Source organism: Alosa alosa, chromosome 20 (assembly GCF_017589495.1).
Source record: "Alosa alosa isolate M-15738 ecotype Scorff River chromosome 20, AALO_Geno_1.1, whole genome shotgun sequence".
NCBI lineage: Eukaryota > Metazoa > Chordata > Actinopteri > Clupeiformes > Clupeidae > Alosa > Alosa alosa.
In genome coordinates, this window is record NC_063208.1 from 1,258,113 (window position 1) to 1,276,721 (window position 18,609).

The window sequence follows — 18,609 nt, forward strand, 5'->3', positions numbered from 1 at the left end:
CTAATGCATGTTTATCACACAGCGCGTCTGTTTATATGCTAAGCTAATGCATGTTTATCACACAATGCGTGTGCTCACATACTAAGCTAATGCATGAGTTGTGTATCACCTGAAGCATGACGAAGCTTAAACATCTGCTGTTTGATACATTACTGGATTTGCATGAGCAAATATCTCAATATCTCTCTGCATTAGCCCTCCCTGCTGAAAAAAACAGCCTGACCAGCTAAAGGTGGTTTGCTGGTTGACCAGCTTGTTGACCAGCTTGTTTGACCACCCCATGATGGTTGACCAGCTAGACCAGCAAATCTCTTGCGAAAACATACCTTCAGCTGGTTTACCTACCTAACGATGGTAATTCAGCTGGTTTTGCTTGTCGTACCACCTCAAGCTGGTCATTTTAGCTGGTCTACACTGCTGGTTTAACTGGCCGTGCCAGCTTATGTTGGTCAAACCAGCATGACCATCTTTCACCAACAATGTCAAGCTTGGCAGACTGGTCACCAGCATGACCATCTTGCACCAGCTGTATCCCACAAAACAGGCTGGTCACACCAGCATGACCAGCTTCCTCAGATGGTCACGCCAGCATATCCAGCTGGTGGCCCAACCAGCTACACCAGCAAAGACCAGCAAGAGCTAGAAGAAAACCAGCAAAGACCAGCTAAAACCAGCTACCAGCATAAGCTGGTTTCTAGCTGTTTTTTTCAGCAGGGCTGTCACAACAGCCCAGTCTGGAATCTACTGGGAGGTGCCCTTAACCTTTGCTTAAACTCCCCTCACACACACACACACACACACTTTAAAACACTCCTGGGAGAGCATCCGGAAGGGTAGCATAGTGGGAGGGTGGGGATTGGGGTAGGGGGGTACATTCCTTAGCGTTGCATTCAACCGGCAGCCCAACCCTGAAAGGATGCTGGGAATGTATTTTTAACTACCGTGAGGTGTGTAATGGGCCGATAAAGAGGTAAACAGGGTTAGAATGTGCCCCCCACACACACATATACCCTCATAAGTCATAAGGTGGGTCTGTTGCTTCTGAGAGGGAACTCCAGTGCGTTGAATTTCCAGGTGACCTAAAGCCACTTTACTGGGAGCATCGTGGAGCTTTGTCTCATTTTTGGCAGATATCCTAAATTTTAATTGGGGTCAAAAAAGTATGTATCTTTCTATCTATCTCAAGCTAAAAGGCTACAGAGTTGGCTTCTAAACACCAACAAATTGCAACCTGATGTATTTTGACAATAGACAGGCTATGTTACTACATATTTCTCCGATCTCTGAAGGACAAAACAGTGTTGTATATAAAGCTATTGTGGGAGGCTTCCTTGTGTTTTTTTGCTGTGATATGGATCCCCTGGTCAGAGTGCCTAGTGGCAGCAACAGGCGTGTTGATCCACCACTCACCGTTACATTCATCTTCATGCAGTATTAGTTTGGGTGTTTGTCTTATTTGGCTTGTGTGTGTGTGTGTGTGTGTAGCCGTTATCTATTATGAAGCTATTTAACTTTTGCTCTACAGCCCATAATATCCCTGTTGCTCCTGGTAGATAGATCTTTATTGATCCCCAAGGTGGTTACCATGACATCAGTGGTTCTTAACTGCTCTGGCTTTGTTCATGTCGTGACCCATGACCCATTTAAGGGTTCAAGCCAACAGATGTGCGGAGCTCCATGCTGAGAGACTCAACGTGCCTGCAGGCTACCTGTTTGGAGCATGCTGATGTTTGTGAAGTCTGCAGGCTACCTGTTTGGAGCAGGCTGATGTTTGGCATTACATTTGTGAAGTCTGCAGGCTACCTGTTTGGAGCAGGCTGATGTTCAAAGTCAAAGTCAAAGTCAGCTTTATTGTCAATTTCTTCACATGTTCCAGACATACAAAGAGATCGAAATTACGTTTCTCACTATCCCACGGTGAAGACAAGACATATTTTACCAATTTTAAGTCCACAGACAAACATAACATTCAAGTAAACAAAAAAGTAAGTAAATAAGTAAATAAGAGGGCACATATAATAATGAAAAATAAGAGCAGCAAAATTTTGTTGAAATTGTGCATAGACAGTCAATAAAAAACTAGTGCAAAGTCAGGCCAATAAGAGGCTTGGGTAGTTCTGTTTGACCTGAGTAATGAAGAAAGTGGCATAGTGGTGCAAGTTATGTAAGAGCAGCAGAAGTGTTGTGTTTTTCAGGACAACAACACCAAGTTGTAAAGTGTACAAGTGTGCAAGTGTTCAAGTGTGCAAGTGGAGTAGTGCAGGCGACCATTGTGGGTCCAATGTCCAGGATGTTATGTAGCTGAGGGTGGAGGGGGAGAGGAGGGAGAGAGTTCAGCATCCTTACAGCTTGGTGTGTGAAAGCTGTTGGTGAGTCTGGTAGTGCGGGGGCGCAGGCTTCTGTACCTCTTCCCAGAGGGCAGTAGATCAAACAGATTGTGAGCGGGGTGACTTGCATCACTCACAATTTTGGTCGCCTTCTGGGTGAGGTGGGTGGTGTAAATGTCCTTCAGGGAGGGGAGTGAAGCACCAATGATCCTTCCAGCTGTGTTCACTATGCGCTGCAGGGCTTTCCTGTTGTATTCAGTGCAGCTTCCGCCCCACACAGCGATACAGCTGGAGAGGATGCTCTCAATGGTGCCTCGGTAGAATGTGGTCATGATGGCTGGTGGAGCACTTGCTCGCCTGAGTTTCATGAGGAAGTACAGGCGGCTGAGCCTCTCTTAAGCCAGTGATGCAGTGTTGGTGGTCCAGGAGGGTCTTCACTGATGTGCACCCCAGGAATTTGGTGCTGCTCACTCTCCACCACAGCACCATCGATGGTCAGTGGCAGGTGTTGGGTGTGACCTCTCCGAAGTCAACAACAATCTCTTTGGTCTTGCTGGCGTTCAGCAGGAGGTTGTTGTCCCTGCACCACGTGGTCAGATGGTCGACCTCCAACCTGTATTGAGTCTCGTCGCCCTTGGTGATGAGACCCACCAGAGTTGTGTCGTCAGCAAATTTCACTATGTGATTGTTGCTGTAGGTTGCAGTGCAGTCATGCGTCAGCAGGGTGAAGAGCAGCGGACTGAGCACGCAGCCTTGGGGGGCCCCTGTGCTCAGTGTGATGCTGCTTGAGGTATTGTTGCCAACACGTACTACTTGGGGCCTCTGACAGAGGAAGTCCAGTAGCCAGTTGCAGAGGTAGGTACTGAGTCCCAGTTTGTCGAGTTTGCAGATGAGTTGTTGTGGTATTATGGTGTTGAATGCAGAACTGAAGTCTATAAACAGCAATCTCACATATGAGTCTCTTTTTCCAGGTGGGTGAGGGCTGGGTGGAGGGCAGAGCAGATTGCATCCTCTGTAGACCGCTTGGCTCGGTATGCAAACTGGAAGGGGTCCAGGGTGGGGGGTAGAATGGATTTGATGTGTGACATGACAAGCCGCTCAAAGCACTTCATGATGATGGGTGTCAGTGCCACAGGGCGGTAGTCATTGAAGCAGGATGGAGCAGTTTTCTTGACGGCACAGGTATGATGGTGGCAGCTTTGAAACATGATGGGACGATGGCTTGCTTCAGGGAAGTGTTAAAGATGTCTGTGAAGACATCCTTAAGCTCCCCTCGCAGTCCTTCAGCGCATCGACCTGGGATGTTGTCTGGACCTGTTGCCTTTACGGGTGTTGATAGCAGCAAGTGTCCTCTTCACGCTGTCGGCAGAGAGGCACAGGGGCTGCTCATGTAGAGGGGGATGGGTCTTCTGTGGGCAGGTGCTGTTTTGTGCTTCAAAGCGAGCAAAGAAGCGGTTCAGGTTGTTGAGCAGAGGGATGTTGCTCTCACAGCTCTGTGGCGCTTGGCTTGTAGTCTGTGAGGGCCTGAATGCCCTGCCATAGGCTTTGTGAGTTCCTGCTGTCTTTGAAGTGGGTGGTTATCTTGTGAGTGTATTCCTTTTTTGCTTCCTTGATGCCACGGGACAGGTTGGCTCTCGCTGTTTTCATGCCAGCTTCATGTTTGGCATTACATTTGTGAAGTCTGCAGGCTACCTGTTTGGAGCATGCTGATGTTTGGCTCCAGGATATTACATCTGACAAAGTAGCTTTACAAAGTAAAATGGGTGATTTTTATTCATTTGTTTACCCACATCACCACGATGAACACTGGTGTAGGTGTTCATCATGGTGATGCTTGAAGGAAGGAATCTTTTGGGAAGTTGTATTTATTTTGCAGATGTCCCTCTGACTTTTACCCAGTGACCCATCACTGGACGCTGGGTCTGGATAACCTCTGACCTCTGTCCCCTGTAGCTCTGGACACAGTGAGGATAATGCTGTTATCCAACAGCCACTGCGCTCCCTAATGGATCATGACCACGATGGATCAAAACAGACCCGACCAATAGAACAGGAGCAGCCATTGGTCAGCATGATGTCAACTTGAGACTCACCACAACACACTATTACTGTAGCGTTGGCCTCTGGCTTCTCACCACAACACACTATTACAACACACTATCACTGTAGCGTTGGCCTCTGGCTTCTCACCACAACACACTATCACTGTAGCGTTGGCCTCTGGCTTCTCACCACAACACACTATCACTGTAGCGTTGGCCTCTGGCTTCTCACCACAACACACTATCACTGTAGCGTTGGCCTCTGGCTTCTCACCACAACACACTATCACTGTAGCGTTGGCCTCTGGCTTCTCACCACAACACACTATTACTGTAGCGTTGGCCTCTGGCTTCTCAACACAACACAATAGAGTACCGAAGTGTGACGTTTCGTTTCCATGTCAGCAGAATCACTGGATCTAAACAAACTTTCGAAGTGGCTTAAATAGCATTGAATGTAGACACGTGGCATCATTTATAGCTAATAAATTGCTTTTAATGTAGGCTATAGCCATTTAAACATGTTTTACCTGCTAGGCAGCAGCTTAGCCACATAACGCGGATTCCCTGGCAGGTGTAATAGAAAGAAACAAAATTCCAGTGAATATCTCATGTCTTCTCAATGACTGCCGGCTGTTAAGAGTGACGTTTTATGCCAAAAAAATAAAGCCAAGACACGTCCGTGAATTTAAGGATTTTAACCGCATGCTGTGAAGTTACATGCAGGTCTCTTTTACAGAGGAAACCCATGCTAAAATAAAACTCTGTGGTCACGAATTTGATTGTGTTGGTATGAATATATGTTGAAGTATGTGATTCCTACAGTGTAAAAAAAATATATACTTACTAACGTTTTAGAAACATTGTCAAATTATTGAAATAGATTAAGAAAGCCACCGCTATGGTGATTACTATGGTTAGATTGATTTGTTTAGATCTAGTGAAATTGCTGCCTTGACAACGCTACGTCATGGCTTCGGTACTCTATATTAAGGTTTTGCACCTACGTCATAATGTAATGTGACCGTTTGTTTACAACTAGAGTGGTAGGCAAGAATGGTAGGCAAGGCACTGCAGAGAGTGGTAGGCAAGCCTACAACAGTCGGGTTGCATAGGCTACACATGGTTACAAATAGCTTCAAAATTGAAATTTTTAATATCAAATATTGACCGGGATGCCGACCACTTGTGTAGGCCCTAACAGTTTGTTTTACAATAAGAAGCAAAAAGGCGACGAACAACTGTTTAGCCTACCTATCCTCGTGGTTGTGGAAGATGATCGTTAGCAGCTGTGAAGTCTTTTATTCTCAAGATGGCCTAATGGTAATGGTAATGGTGTAGCCTACTGTCTACGAAGACGTAGGCTAAAATACAACTACTGTATCTACAGTCATCCAAAAATGAATTGCCAGAGATAGGCTATGAAGGGGAAAAGTGCAGCATTTTAAACATAGCAAGATTATTTTTACCGGAACAGTTTGTTCTAATTTGTCTCGTGAAATTCGTGCTTGTGGACATCAATCACCTATCTTCTGTCCTTCTATTTCAAGTTATCATGTCATTTGATTATCACAAAATAAATGAAAACAGAATAGGCTTATGTGCTATAGCCTACAGCTCCGTTAGGCTAACTCCCGTATGTCAAAATAAACTGATTTTTGAGCTGAACTTAACACAGCAACCTCAAACACCACTGTTGAACCTAGGCTACTGCTTCAGTCATGTAAGAAATAAGCAGTTTATGAATTATCTTTACCCGTTTAATCAAGTCCACATGACTAAAATAACAGCATATTTAAAGGCTGAGCTAGCATAACAGCCTAATATAGCCGATGCTGCAATGAACTAGTAAAAAAGTTTCATAGCCTACAATTAATGAACTTCATCACTCACATTCTGAGTTTTTCTGGGTGGTTATATATCCATGCAGATCGTCTTCGAATGAGTCATCGCTGTTATATGTTATAATATGTTACAGAATTCATGACTTTAACGACATTAATGTTACATGATGCTGACTAACGCTGGCTATGGCTACCGTTTTAACGTCTGCTGAGTCTACATGCCTACCAAAACCTGTCGCTGTTCAGTTCAAGTTAAATGATGAAATATTGTTTGATTTTGTGTCAACTTTCAGAGGAAAGACATGTTCCTTTCTGGCCAAATTTTACAGCTTCTAAGAAAGTCTATCGTCTTAAGTGTAAACCGAAGTTTTGAACAGAGAAAAAGTTAGGCTACCATAGGCTACATGCAGGTTCTCCCCTAACGTTATCGATACAGATCAATGCACCAAATCAGGGCGATTTTAGCGAAATAACGTTCCTGTGACAGGCTATCAAATATTGAACAATGGGATAACATTTCATCATCACCTTTATTGATGCCTGAAATGTTGACATTGCTGAAATACAGAGATGTAGCCTACTGAGAGGCAGCTGCAGACAACGATGTTCAATGGGTTCAACTTGTCCCTTGTCTACCTGGTGGATGTAAACAAAGCTATAGAACCTAGAATACGTCACATGAAAAACGTTAATACTGTAGCATTGGAATCATTCTAGAACACTGTAGCGTTGGACTCATGCTAGAACACTGTAGCGCTGGCCTGATTCTAGAACACTGTAGTGTTCTCCTCACTGACATCCAGAGACTAAAGGAGTGAAGGCATTTTATTTTATTTATTTTAGTAAATCAAACCTACATTTGTGTTACAGTTTGGGGCCCATAATACAATTTGACCTTTATTCTGACCATTGATACACAGTGGAATAACCCCCCAACCCAACACACACACACACACTTCATTGTGCTGTTTCACTGATCCACAGAGGTCAATGAGCAAAACTCTCCGTCTCTCCTGGCTCTCTGTTCTTCAGATCCCGCAGACGTCAGAAGCTGCCCAACACACTCCGTAAGACATCACAAGCGTCCGCTGACATCCGCTGTGATATCCGCCTCACGCCTCCTTCACGTACGTTCTCACCGCCACCACCCCCCCCATCTTACATTTCTATGGAGAGAAAGAAGGAAGGCATGAGACTTTAAACCATCTCTACACTCTTCTTAATCTTAGTTCTTAATCTCTACACTATTTAGTTCTTTAAACCATCTCTACACCCAGTCATTTAGTTCTTAATCTCTACACTCAGTCATTTAGTTCTTAATCTCTACACTCAGTTATTTAGTTCTTAATCTCTACACTCAGCCATTTAGATCTTAATCTCTACACTATTTAGTTCTTTAAACCATCTCTACACTCAGTCATTTAGTTCTTAATCTCTACACTCAGTCATTTAGTTCTTTATCTCTACACTCAGTCATTTAGTTCTTAATCTCTACACTCAGTCAGAGTGTGGGCCCCAGGGTGAATAGATGGAGGGGATCCTAATGGGACAGAATAAATAACAAATGTTAAATATTTTCTAGCGGAGGGCATTTAGAGGAGTCTGGGAAAAGAGAGGGGGAGAGGAAGAGAGAGAGAGTTATTATTATATAAACTGTTGATATTTGAGTTTAGCCGCCAATCAAATTATACAGCCAGCCATTGAAGTAATGTTTTGATTGGCTGCAAATTATACAGCCAGCCATTGAAGTAATGTTTTGATTGGCTGCAAATTATACAGCTAGCCATTGAAGTAATGTTTTGATTGGCTGCAGTTTTCCATGGTTGCACTGTGTGGTATGTGGTACGGTCTCACCACTGGGACTTTGGCTCCACCTGAATTTACTGCAAATGGATTCATTCCGTCATCAATAGCAGAAGCAGGACATTCATCTCAACACACATCACAGACGGCACATAAATACACACAACACACACCACACACACACATAGACACACACAGACGCACACACCACAGACGGTCACATAAATACCCACAACACACACCACACACACCACAGGTGGCATAAATAGAAATAAATACATCCTCAACACACATAAAGCCCATAAAGCCCGTTGCTTAGATACAAAGATGACAGTGTCTCACTCCTTACCGCAATCAGCTTGCCATCCCCCACCTCCCGCTCGATGGTCGTCTCCTTGCCATCCCACGTCTGCGTCTGGACCAGCGTGCCCTTGTCCAGCGCCATGACGTTCTGCAACGCGTACACACACACTGTAGGAATCACGTTACGTTCTGCAACACATACACACACACTGTAGGAATCACGTTACGTTCTGCAACACATACACACACACTGTAGGAATCACGTTACGTTCTGCAACGCATACACACACACTGTAGGAATCACGTTACGTTCTGCAACGCGTACACACACACTGTAGGAATCTGCAACGCGTACACACACACTGTAGGAATCACGTTACGTTCTGCGACGCGTACACACACACTGTAGGAATCTGCAACGCGTACACACACACTGTAGGAATCACGTTACGTTCTGCGACGCGTACACACACACTGTAGGAAACCCACAATGTCCCCAAATGGCAAACCCTCCAGCCTTAATCATCGCTCACTCACTTTGGTCTTTCGGTCATCACCGGTGGTCTCGTCGAACTCTTCGTTCAGTTTGAACTTGACCTCTGTGTTTTTGAAAGTGCTTTGAGTCTTCATGGTGATGGTTCCATCAGTATCCATGGTGATGGTCAAGCTCGGTTTGGCTCTGCTGGCTACCTGCCGCAGGGCAAAGCCGACACCTGCAAACCACACACACGACACACTCATTAAGACACACACACGACACACTCATTAAGACACACACACACACGATACACTTATTAAGACACACACATGATTCAGTCCTTAAGACACACACATTACTCAATCCTTAAGATTGATCACCAAACTAGTTTAAACGCACACAGATATCCAATGAATGTAACCCCAAAAATGAACCGTTTCATACCCAGTTCCTTGAGGTACTCATCAAAATGAACCCTTTCATACCCAGTGCCTTGAGGTACTCATCAAAATGAACCCTTTCATACCCAGTGCCTTGAGGTACTCATCAAAATTTTCACTCTCCACCATCTTCCAGGTCCCAACAAACTTCTCGGCCATGATAGCTGCAGCGTCTGGTCTGGTCTGGTCTCTGGGGTGGTGCGTCTGAAAGTCCACATTCAGGTGAAGTCTTGGCGTCTCTCAGACGGGCTGCTTTTCAAGCAGCTCTGTGACCAGGGCTCAACGGTGACAGCCAATCAGAGCCTAGAACATGACATCACGCTGCTCACCATTCTCTGTGGTTAAAATATGTGGAGAAATAGGGAAGAGTTCAACTCCTCTCTAATGAGTCAGCAAGTCAGCATCCTTTTCTCAAGGTCTGCGCTGACCACAGGCAGCAGACTGGGTGAGAGGACAGAGCAGCCTTGTGCCAGAAGGCCGATGGAGAGTTGAAGGAACAGAACAACTCTTTTGGGAAATTAGATCATTTGCTGTCAACTCCAAAGATAGATAAAGAGGATACATACCCTTTTCTTCTCTGCATGTGTGCAATAACCCAGTCTGACACCGTTAGCCTAGCTTAGCATAATTCACTGGAAGTAGACAATTGTTTGATGGGCTTTAACCTTTATGACGATAGGACAGTACAGTGTAGGAGTAAGGGACTAGGGTTGCCACATTTGATGTGAAAATCCAGGACCCCCAAAAAAAAAAAAACAATAAATAAATAAATAAATAAATAGGCTATATATATACATTTTAAATTATAAAGTTATGCTGCTAATTGTCTGCTGTTGAACTTAGACTATATGGTGCATTGTCACTCATAATATTAACAATACACACACAAAAAAAAAATATTAACAATACAATAAAACGGTCGAGCAAACACATTGTTCAAGAGACTATCAAACCACATTACCAAAACGAAGTTCACCCAAGGGTAGGCTACTTACAATTTCAACAGCAACAAAGCCAAGTCGAAGTCCGTTTTGCAGTCTTCTTAGAAACTACAATCTGACTACATTTCCGAGGCACGATTGGATACTTACGCTGAGTTACATCCGGATGTGTTCGGACCGCGACCAGAAAGTTGCATATTCGTTTTTCCGCGGAGAAGCACTAGGGGGAGACGAAGCACCCACCACACGACCCAAAATGCGTAATGCCTGTGGTGAATACAATGTTGAAACATTTCCTATAGTTTCTTACCTATATTGGCCCTGATGCACTGTTTGACGCAGACACACGTACTGGCTTTGGACTCCTCTCCCTGCTGCTGTCCCTTCTATATTAGCCTACAGAGCAACTAGGACAGGCGCGTGTAACTACTAAGTGGGGTCTGGGTCTGTGGTTGCGCGCCAATTGCTAGGTAATAATGTAAACTCTATTTTTGCTGCCAATCAACAAAAACATGCCTTTTATGTCTGTGTATGTAGGCCTAGGCTACATGGGATTTGATGTACGATAAACACAACCAAGAACAAAACCGTTGAAATGATACGGTACGGTGGTACGGTCTCACCACTGCAAAAGGACTTTGAACAAGCCAGAATCGAACCTGTGAAATGACCGCAGGTTGGAATCAAACCTGAGTTCTGCAGGGTCACTGACCCCCAAAGTTTCTAGTGCGGCAGAGGCGGACAGAGTACACAGCTTCATTACTTGAGTAAAAGTACAGATACCCTTTGCTCAATTTTACTCAAGTACAAGTAAAAGTATAACAGTCAGATGTCTACTTAAGTAAAAGTACTGAAGTACTTGTTTTTAAAGTACTTGAGTATCAAGAGTACAAGGGTACATTTTCTAAATATTGCATTACTACTGCCACAGTGCTTACATTTATGTACAGAAACGTCCTACATGGAGTTATGAAAAATGTTAATGTTAATACCTTGGAGAATGTAAAAGGAATTGAAAGTAAAATCAAGTCATTTTCATCTTTTTACCATGTTGCCAGGGATGTGCAGTATTTCAAATAAAAATACTATTTTGTAATTGAAACACTTGAAGCGAAAACTATCATTAACTTGTTCAGAAAATTGAAATAGTCTGGCAAGGTGGGGCCACAGGTTGGCACATTCCCGGGAGGGACCTGTTGCGTCTTCATCCATTGTTTCGTCCATGGTTTCATCTCTTATCTAAATCTGACCATGGAGTTGACTTTGGCGGAAAGCTGAAGGTGATTGCTGGCTGTCCCAATCAGTGGCGCCTGCACAATCCAATCACGTTTGAGAGGAAACAACAAATTGAGGGTTTCGAGATTTTTTGCTTTTCCTTTTTTTTAGAAGAAGTAACAGGTACTCAAGGCTATGGATAGAAATGTAGTGGAGTAAAGAGTACAATATTTGCCTCTCAAATGTACTTGAGTAAAGTCATGAGTACTCCTCAAAAATGATACTCGAGTAAAGTACAGATCCCTCAAAACTGTACTCAAGTAAATGTACTCCGTTACTGTCCGGCTCTGTAGTGCGGTATGTGGTATAGTGTGGGATGTGGTACGGTCTCACCACTGCAAAAGGACTTTGAACAATCTGTGTGAGAGAGCTCTGTAAGAGACAACTGTCTGTCAGTATGTCAGCGATGGGTCACATGATCTGTTTTGTGCCGAGTTGGCCCACCTGGATAAAGGTCTGCCTGATCTGAAAGACAAACTAGTGACCCTTTCCTGAACGCATTTGCTTTCAATGGAGGGTTTTTTCTGGTTATCTGCAGATGCAAATGTACAGTTTAAACCTTGGTCATTTGGGGAAAGCATATTATGAAATATTGCTGTCAATATCAATACCAAGATGATGCGATGTTACCCGTTTCTATTGTCTTTGGATGAATGAAGACATGAAGTACCCTTCACTCCTGTTCACATGAAGCACCCTTCACTCCTGTTCACATGAGGGTCCTGTGGGATGTCTTTCCTGTTCCCGTCCTCACCAAGGTGCCCCCCCATCTGCTGAACCATGCAAACCTACAAATAAAATACATTTTAAGGGGTGCTGCTGGGGGGCAGATAAGCAGGGGCGCTGCTGGGGGGGGGGCAGATAAGCAGGGGCGCTGCTGGGGGGGGGGGCAGATAAGCAGGGGCTGGGGGGGCAGGATAAGCAGGGGGCTGTTGGGGGCAGCACTGACGCCTGATAATACTCTATAACATCGGGGGCCCCAGAACTATTGTCTGTCATAGGGCCCAAATTTTCTAGCAGCGCCCCTGCTGATAAGTGTAGTGACTCCTGTATGGACAACACACTCCGTATGATCTCACTCAAGCCTTCATCTCATCACTTGTGTCTTGCAGTGAGACACATGCATGTACAGTATGTATTAATGTATCAATATGTAGTGTCCCACCACTGCTTTTACACAAGTTTGCCACCTAACTATCATAGTTTCTTTACTTCCCGGATTTTTTTACAAGAGGTTTCACAAGCACTAAGTTCTGTTTTTCCTAACAGAAAGATTGGTGGGTGTAGCGTGGTTGCAGTGTTCTAAATCAATAAGACATGTTATTGGACAATATACTACTGCAAATGGAATTTTACTGTGATACCTTATACTGTGATGCTCTATAACCTGATGCACTTTAAAGCACTCACACTACTATATTAAAGCACTCACACTACTCTGTTAAAGCACTCACACTACTCTATTAAAGCACTCACACTACTCTATTGCCTGATGCACTTTAAAGCACTCACACTACTATATTAAAGCACTCACACTACTCTATTAAAGCACTCACACTACTATATTGCCTTATGCACTTTAAAGCACTCACACTACTATATTAAAGCACTCACTACTCTATTAAAGCACTCACACTACTATATTGCCTTATGCACTTTAAAGCACTCACACTACTATATTAAAGCACTCACACTACTCTATTGCCTTATGCACTTTAAAGCACTCACACTACTCTATTAAAGCACTCACACTACTATATTAAAGCACTCACACTACTATATTAAAGCACTCACACTACTCTATTAAAGCACTCACACTACTATTACTATATTAAAGCACTCACACTACTATATTGCCTTATGCACTTTAAAGCACTCACACTACTCTATTAAAGCACTCACACTACTATATTAAAGCACTCACACTACTCTATTAAAGCACTCACACTACTATATTAAAGCACTCACACTACTACATTGCCTTATGCACTTTAAAGCACTCACACTACTCTATTAAAGCACTCACACTACTATATTAAAGCACTCACTACTCTATTAAAGCACTCACACTACTATATTAAAGCACTCACACTGCTTTAATTAAAGCACTCACACTACTCTATTAAAGCACTCACACGACTCTATTAACTATTAAAGCACTCACACTACTATATTAAAGCACTCACACTACTACATTGCCTTAAAGCACTTTAAAGCACTTAAAGCACACTACTACACACTACTCACACTACTTAAAGCACTCACACTACTATATTAAAGCACTCACACTGCTTTAATTAAAGCACTCACACTACTCTATTAAAGCACTCACACGACTCTATTAAAGCACTCACACTACTATATTAAAGTACTCACACTACTCTATTGCCTTATGCACTTTAAAGCACTCACACTACTATATTAAAGCACTCACACTACTCTATTAAAGCACTCACACTACTATATTAAAGCACTCACACTACTCTATTGCCTGATGCACTTTAAAGCACTCACACTACTCTATTAAAGCACTCACACTACTATATTAAAGCACTCACACTACTCTATTGCCTTATGCACTTTAAAGCACTCACACTCACTTCTTTGCGTTTTTCAATGCTGACACAATGATACTATTTTTCCAGAATGCCTCTCCGTGACCTGTACACATCCTAATGCTGGTGCCCTGAGAAAAAAACCTGTTTGAAATAGTGCACCTTGTGTGTGTGTGTGTGTGTGAAAAGACAAGAGTGAAAGACAGTGTACACAGACAGACTCATGCGGTGGGTTGTTGTTGTTGGTCTCGGGCGAGTGCTAAACGACATAAGTAAGTGGTAGGCTCGTCCGTGCATATTAGCAGAAGACGTGTGTCATTGAAATACATAGGCCAATGTCTATGGTGACTACGGCCCTGGCTAAGATACAATCTGATAAACTTACTTGCAGTAACATATTCAAACTTATGTTTGACTGTGATTTCGTAGATTATGCAATTAAATCAAACATACATTTTCCAGTTTTGTGTCCATTTGTGTGACAAATACCCAAACAAACTTGTTCCTTGAATAATAAAATAAAAAATAATTGAATCAGTGTAAGACAATTTCACTTTTATTCTGGATTGATACACTGCAGTAATTGAACCACGCACGCACACGCACATACACACACACACACTCACACACATTCAAATGCCACAAGTGCTGTTTCAGTTATCCAGAGGAAAATACGACTCTGATCTGAGAGTCTTCTGTTGTCTTCACATCCCACAGGCCTCCAGAGACTTAGGCCCTCGCGTACGTCCTCACCGACACCACATCTCCCGCCTTGCATCTCTATGGACAGGCAGACAAAGAAGGTAACAGGAGCATGTTTTAGGGTACAATATTTAAAGATAGCGTAGAGGTAACAGGAGCATGTTTTAGGGTACAATATTTAAAGATGGCGTAGAGGTAACAGGAGCATGTTTTAGGGTACAATATTTAAAGATGGCGTAGTAATAGCAGTAGAACGTGAAGAAATAACCGTCAAAATCTCTATGCTTTGTGTTGCCTAGACAACCACTAAATTGTAAATCTAATATAATGCGCAAGATCCAAAGCAGTACAACATCAAGACCTGAACACATCATTCATCACATACCCGTTACCATATCTCACGATTGGCATGGGGTACTTTCCATAAGATCATCTCTCAATGCAAATAAAACCAACTATTAGGCTAACTGAAATAAAACCATCCCAATCTCTAGGTATGTTGAAGGGTATGTGATGATGTGGGGTTATTTCAATTCCAAAGGCCAAGGGAACTTTATCAGGATGTATAGTACCCTGGATCCATGAAATAACTGGCCTTTAAAAATAAAAATCTGTCTGCTGCTTCTATGGGAATTAACATAGGGGTATGAATACTTATGCACCCTGTATTTTAATGAAGAACATTTATTTATTTAAGATATATTATTCATTCACACAGACATTACATGGGCTGAAGACGTTTAATAGTAGTGACAGCACCTAATTAGCACTTCTCCCGCTGTGTTTGCGTGATACTCCCACTTTTCCCTCACCCTCCCATAAATGCATATGCATGTGAAAATATGTTCCATGGCAGCATGGATGTGAAAAGAAAATGGTTGCCCCATAACACAGTGCATTTAGTAGTGTGTGAATGTCCCACACTGCGAAGCATTAGGCCTGCTGTATAGTTTGATAGTGCAGCTGAAGTTAGACTTGGAAAATAATCTGTCTGTTTTTCTTTACAGCCATTCCATTACTGAAAAGTTGATTCAATTTCTATGTTAAAATGTTCTATTTTAAAAAGGATAGAAAATAAATATTTGTGTGTGCTGTAAAGTGGTTAGAAAAATTGAAATCAGAATTGTCTAAAATCGGCAGGTCAAACTCTAGGAAAAATCGGAATAGGCCCAGAAAATTGCAATCGGTGCATCTCTGATTCCCTTCTCTTCACTGTGTGTGTGTCCAATAACCCAGTCTGACACTGTTAGCCTAGCTTAGCATAATTCACTGTGTGTGTGTGCAATAACCCAGTCTGACACCGTTAGCCTAGCTTAGCATAATTCACTGTGTGTGTGTGCAATAACCCAGTCTGACACTGTTAGCCTAGCTTAGCATAATTCACTGGAAGCGGATTACACCAGTTTGCCTAGCTTAGCATACTCCACTGGAAGGGGCTTACACCAGTTAGCCTTTTAGCAATAGGCCTAGGCTAGCTATAGGCTAACTGAGGAGTGAGGATAAAAGTGTCAGTTATTACACACACAGAGAAAAGAAGGGAATGTATTATCTTATCCAACTCTAGGGTAAATGGCAAATAAACTAATTTGCCAAAGAAGTTGGTGGTTCCTTTAAAGCTGCAGTTAGCAAATCTGACAGATTGAGGAGACCTAGCCAAAATTTTGAATGTTTACAACTCTCATGCCCCTCCCCCACTACCACCAAGCACCCTCTCATCAAGTTTGTGCTCGTCAGTGTGCACCAGACTGCACTGGTTAACAGTCAGATCTCACACAGCCCTGTTCTGATTGGACCAAAAGAACCGGGAGCTGTGGATTTTTGCAAAACAAATAACAGGCTCTAGGTGGAGGTAGAAGTGCAGGTTTTTTTCTAAAACCAGCTGATTTATGTTGTTCTGTCGGAGCATAGTGTCGGTATCAGTAAATATAATTAAAAAAATTGCCAACTGCAGCTTTAAATATAAAATGTGTGGTGTTTCAATCCTTACCACAATGAACTTGTCGCCCACCAACTCTCTCTCAATGGTCGTCTCCTTGTCATCCCAGGTCTGCTTCTGAATCATTACACCATTGTCCAGGGTCACTACGTTCTGCAAATGCACACACATAGAAGGTAACCGATCAACTACCCACAGGTAAAATATCTCTAAATGCCTTTAAACCCTTAATGGTGCTATGTGTATGTGTGTTTTTGGAGTTTTCTCTCTCTTTTTTTAATGAACGTGTTTAGAGAGTAATGTAATTTAAAATTTGCTTTTATTTTCCCTCTAAGTATAGTTTGAATGGTATCTTCATTTGTAACGTGCTGACCCTAATAACTTCACACAATAAAAAATAATTATATATAAATATAAAAAAAATGCTAAGTGTAGTGTAATGGCTCTAGCTGGTCAGTGGTTTTACAAGTTAACTTCAGTGGTATTACTCCAGTGGTATTGCAAGTTAACTCCCGTGGTATTGCAAGAGAGCAGGCCGCTAGCCGGTCTGTGTGCTAACTTCAGAGGAAATCTGGTCAAAACAAAGAATATAAGGCAAAAGCAAATAACATCTATTTCTAGCTTCTTTTTTCCAGCATTTTCAATGGCTGTTTTTGCACATAGCACCATAGCGCCTCACTCACCTTAGTCTTTCTGTCATCACCAGTGATCTGCTCGAACTCTTCGTTCAACTTGAACTTAATCTCTGTGTTTTTGAAAGTGGTTAACGTCTTCATGGTGATGGTTCCATCAGTGTCCAGAGTCACGATCTGGCTTGGCTTGGCTCGGCTCGCAATCTGGCGGAGAGCGAAGCCCACGCCTGCAAACACCAGACATGACACACACTCCTTAAGATTAATCACCGAAACAGTTCACACACAAACAACACACATGACACACCTTAAGATTAATCACCGAAACGGTTCACACACAAACAACACACATGACACACTCCTTAAGATTAATCACCGAAACGGTTCACACACAAACAACACACATGACACACTCCTTAAGATTAATCATCGAAACAGTTCACACACAAACAACACACATGACACACACACATTACTCAGTCCTTAAGACACACACACACATGACACACTCATTAAGACACACATTACTCAATCCTTAAGATTGATCACCAAACAAGTTTAAACATACACAGACATCCAATGAATGTAACCCCAAAATGAACCCTTTCATACCCAGTGCCTTGAGGTACTCATCAAAATGAACCCTTTCATACCCAGTGCCTTGAGGTACTCATCAAAATGAACCCTTTCATACCCAGTGCCTTGAGGTACTCATCAAAATGAACCCTTTCATACCCAGTTCCTTGAGGTACTCATCAAAATTTTCACTCTCCACTATCTTCCAGGTCCCAACAAACTTCTCGGCCATGATAGCTGCAGCGTCTGGTCTGGTCTGGTCTGGTCTGGTCTCTGGGGTGGTGTGTCTGAAAGTCCACGTTCAGGTGAAGTCTTGGCGTGTGGTAACTCTTAGACAGCTGTGCAGCCAGACAACCAATCACAGCTTGTGACATCACTCAGCACTGTCTGATATTCCCTGCTGTTCAAACATGAGGATTAGGGCAAGAGGTCAACCCGTCTGTTGGTTCAGCTCAGTTCTCCTGTCATAATGGCTGCGCTGACCGCAACGCAATGCTATAGTGAGCAAGTTAGTTAATTAGCGGATTATCCACAAAGTCGGTTTCACAGTCACTGTTCATGCAACTTTACATATCACGTCTCACAGTAACATATAGGGGCAGCCGTGGCCTACTGGTTAGCACTCTGGACTTGTAACCGGAGGGTTGCCGGTTCGAGCCCCGACCAGTAGGCACGGCTGAAGTGCCCTTGAGCAAGGCACCTAACCCCTCACTGCTCCCCGAAATAGCTGTTGATGCAGGCAGCTCACTGCGCCC

The 18,609-nt window shown here is 43.1% G+C and overlaps 1 protein-coding gene across 1 annotated transcript; it reads right to left on the reverse strand.

The window, feature by feature from the left end:
* Positions 1-7,028: 7,028 nt before the first annotated feature.
* On the reverse strand, positions 7,029-18,164 carry LOC125285586 (fatty acid-binding protein homolog 9-like). Its single transcript, XM_048230115.1, has 8 exons — positions 18,014-18,164; positions 17,330-17,505; positions 16,698-16,799; positions 14,750-14,788; positions 9,324-9,474; positions 8,857-9,032; positions 8,366-8,467; positions 7,029-7,379 (listed from the first exon to the last, which is right to left on the reverse strand). Exons 1-8 carry the CDS (start codon positions 18,084-18,086, stop codon positions 7,326-7,328), a joined length of 873 nt encoding a protein of 290 aa, XP_048086072.1. The 5' UTR covers positions 18,087-18,164; the 3' UTR covers positions 7,029-7,325.
* Between the last annotated feature and the right edge of the window lie 445 nt (positions 18,165-18,609).

Excerpts from the sequence above, each read along its gene's own strand:
- LOC125285586 (XM_048230115.1), bottom strand. The coding sequence starts at position 18,086 with ATGGCCGAGAAGTTTGTTGGGACCTGGAAGATAGTGGAGAGTGAAAAT. Across the intron at positions 9,475-14,749 it reads TGGTGTCGGTGAGGACGTAC|ACGCCAAGACTTCACCTGAA; the intron begins GCGAGGGCCTAA and ends CCCGTCTGAGAG. Across the intron at positions 7,380-8,365 it reads GGGATGGCAAGCTGATTGCG|AAATGTAAGATGGGGGGGGT; the intron begins GTAAGGAGTGAG and ends TTCTCTCCATAG.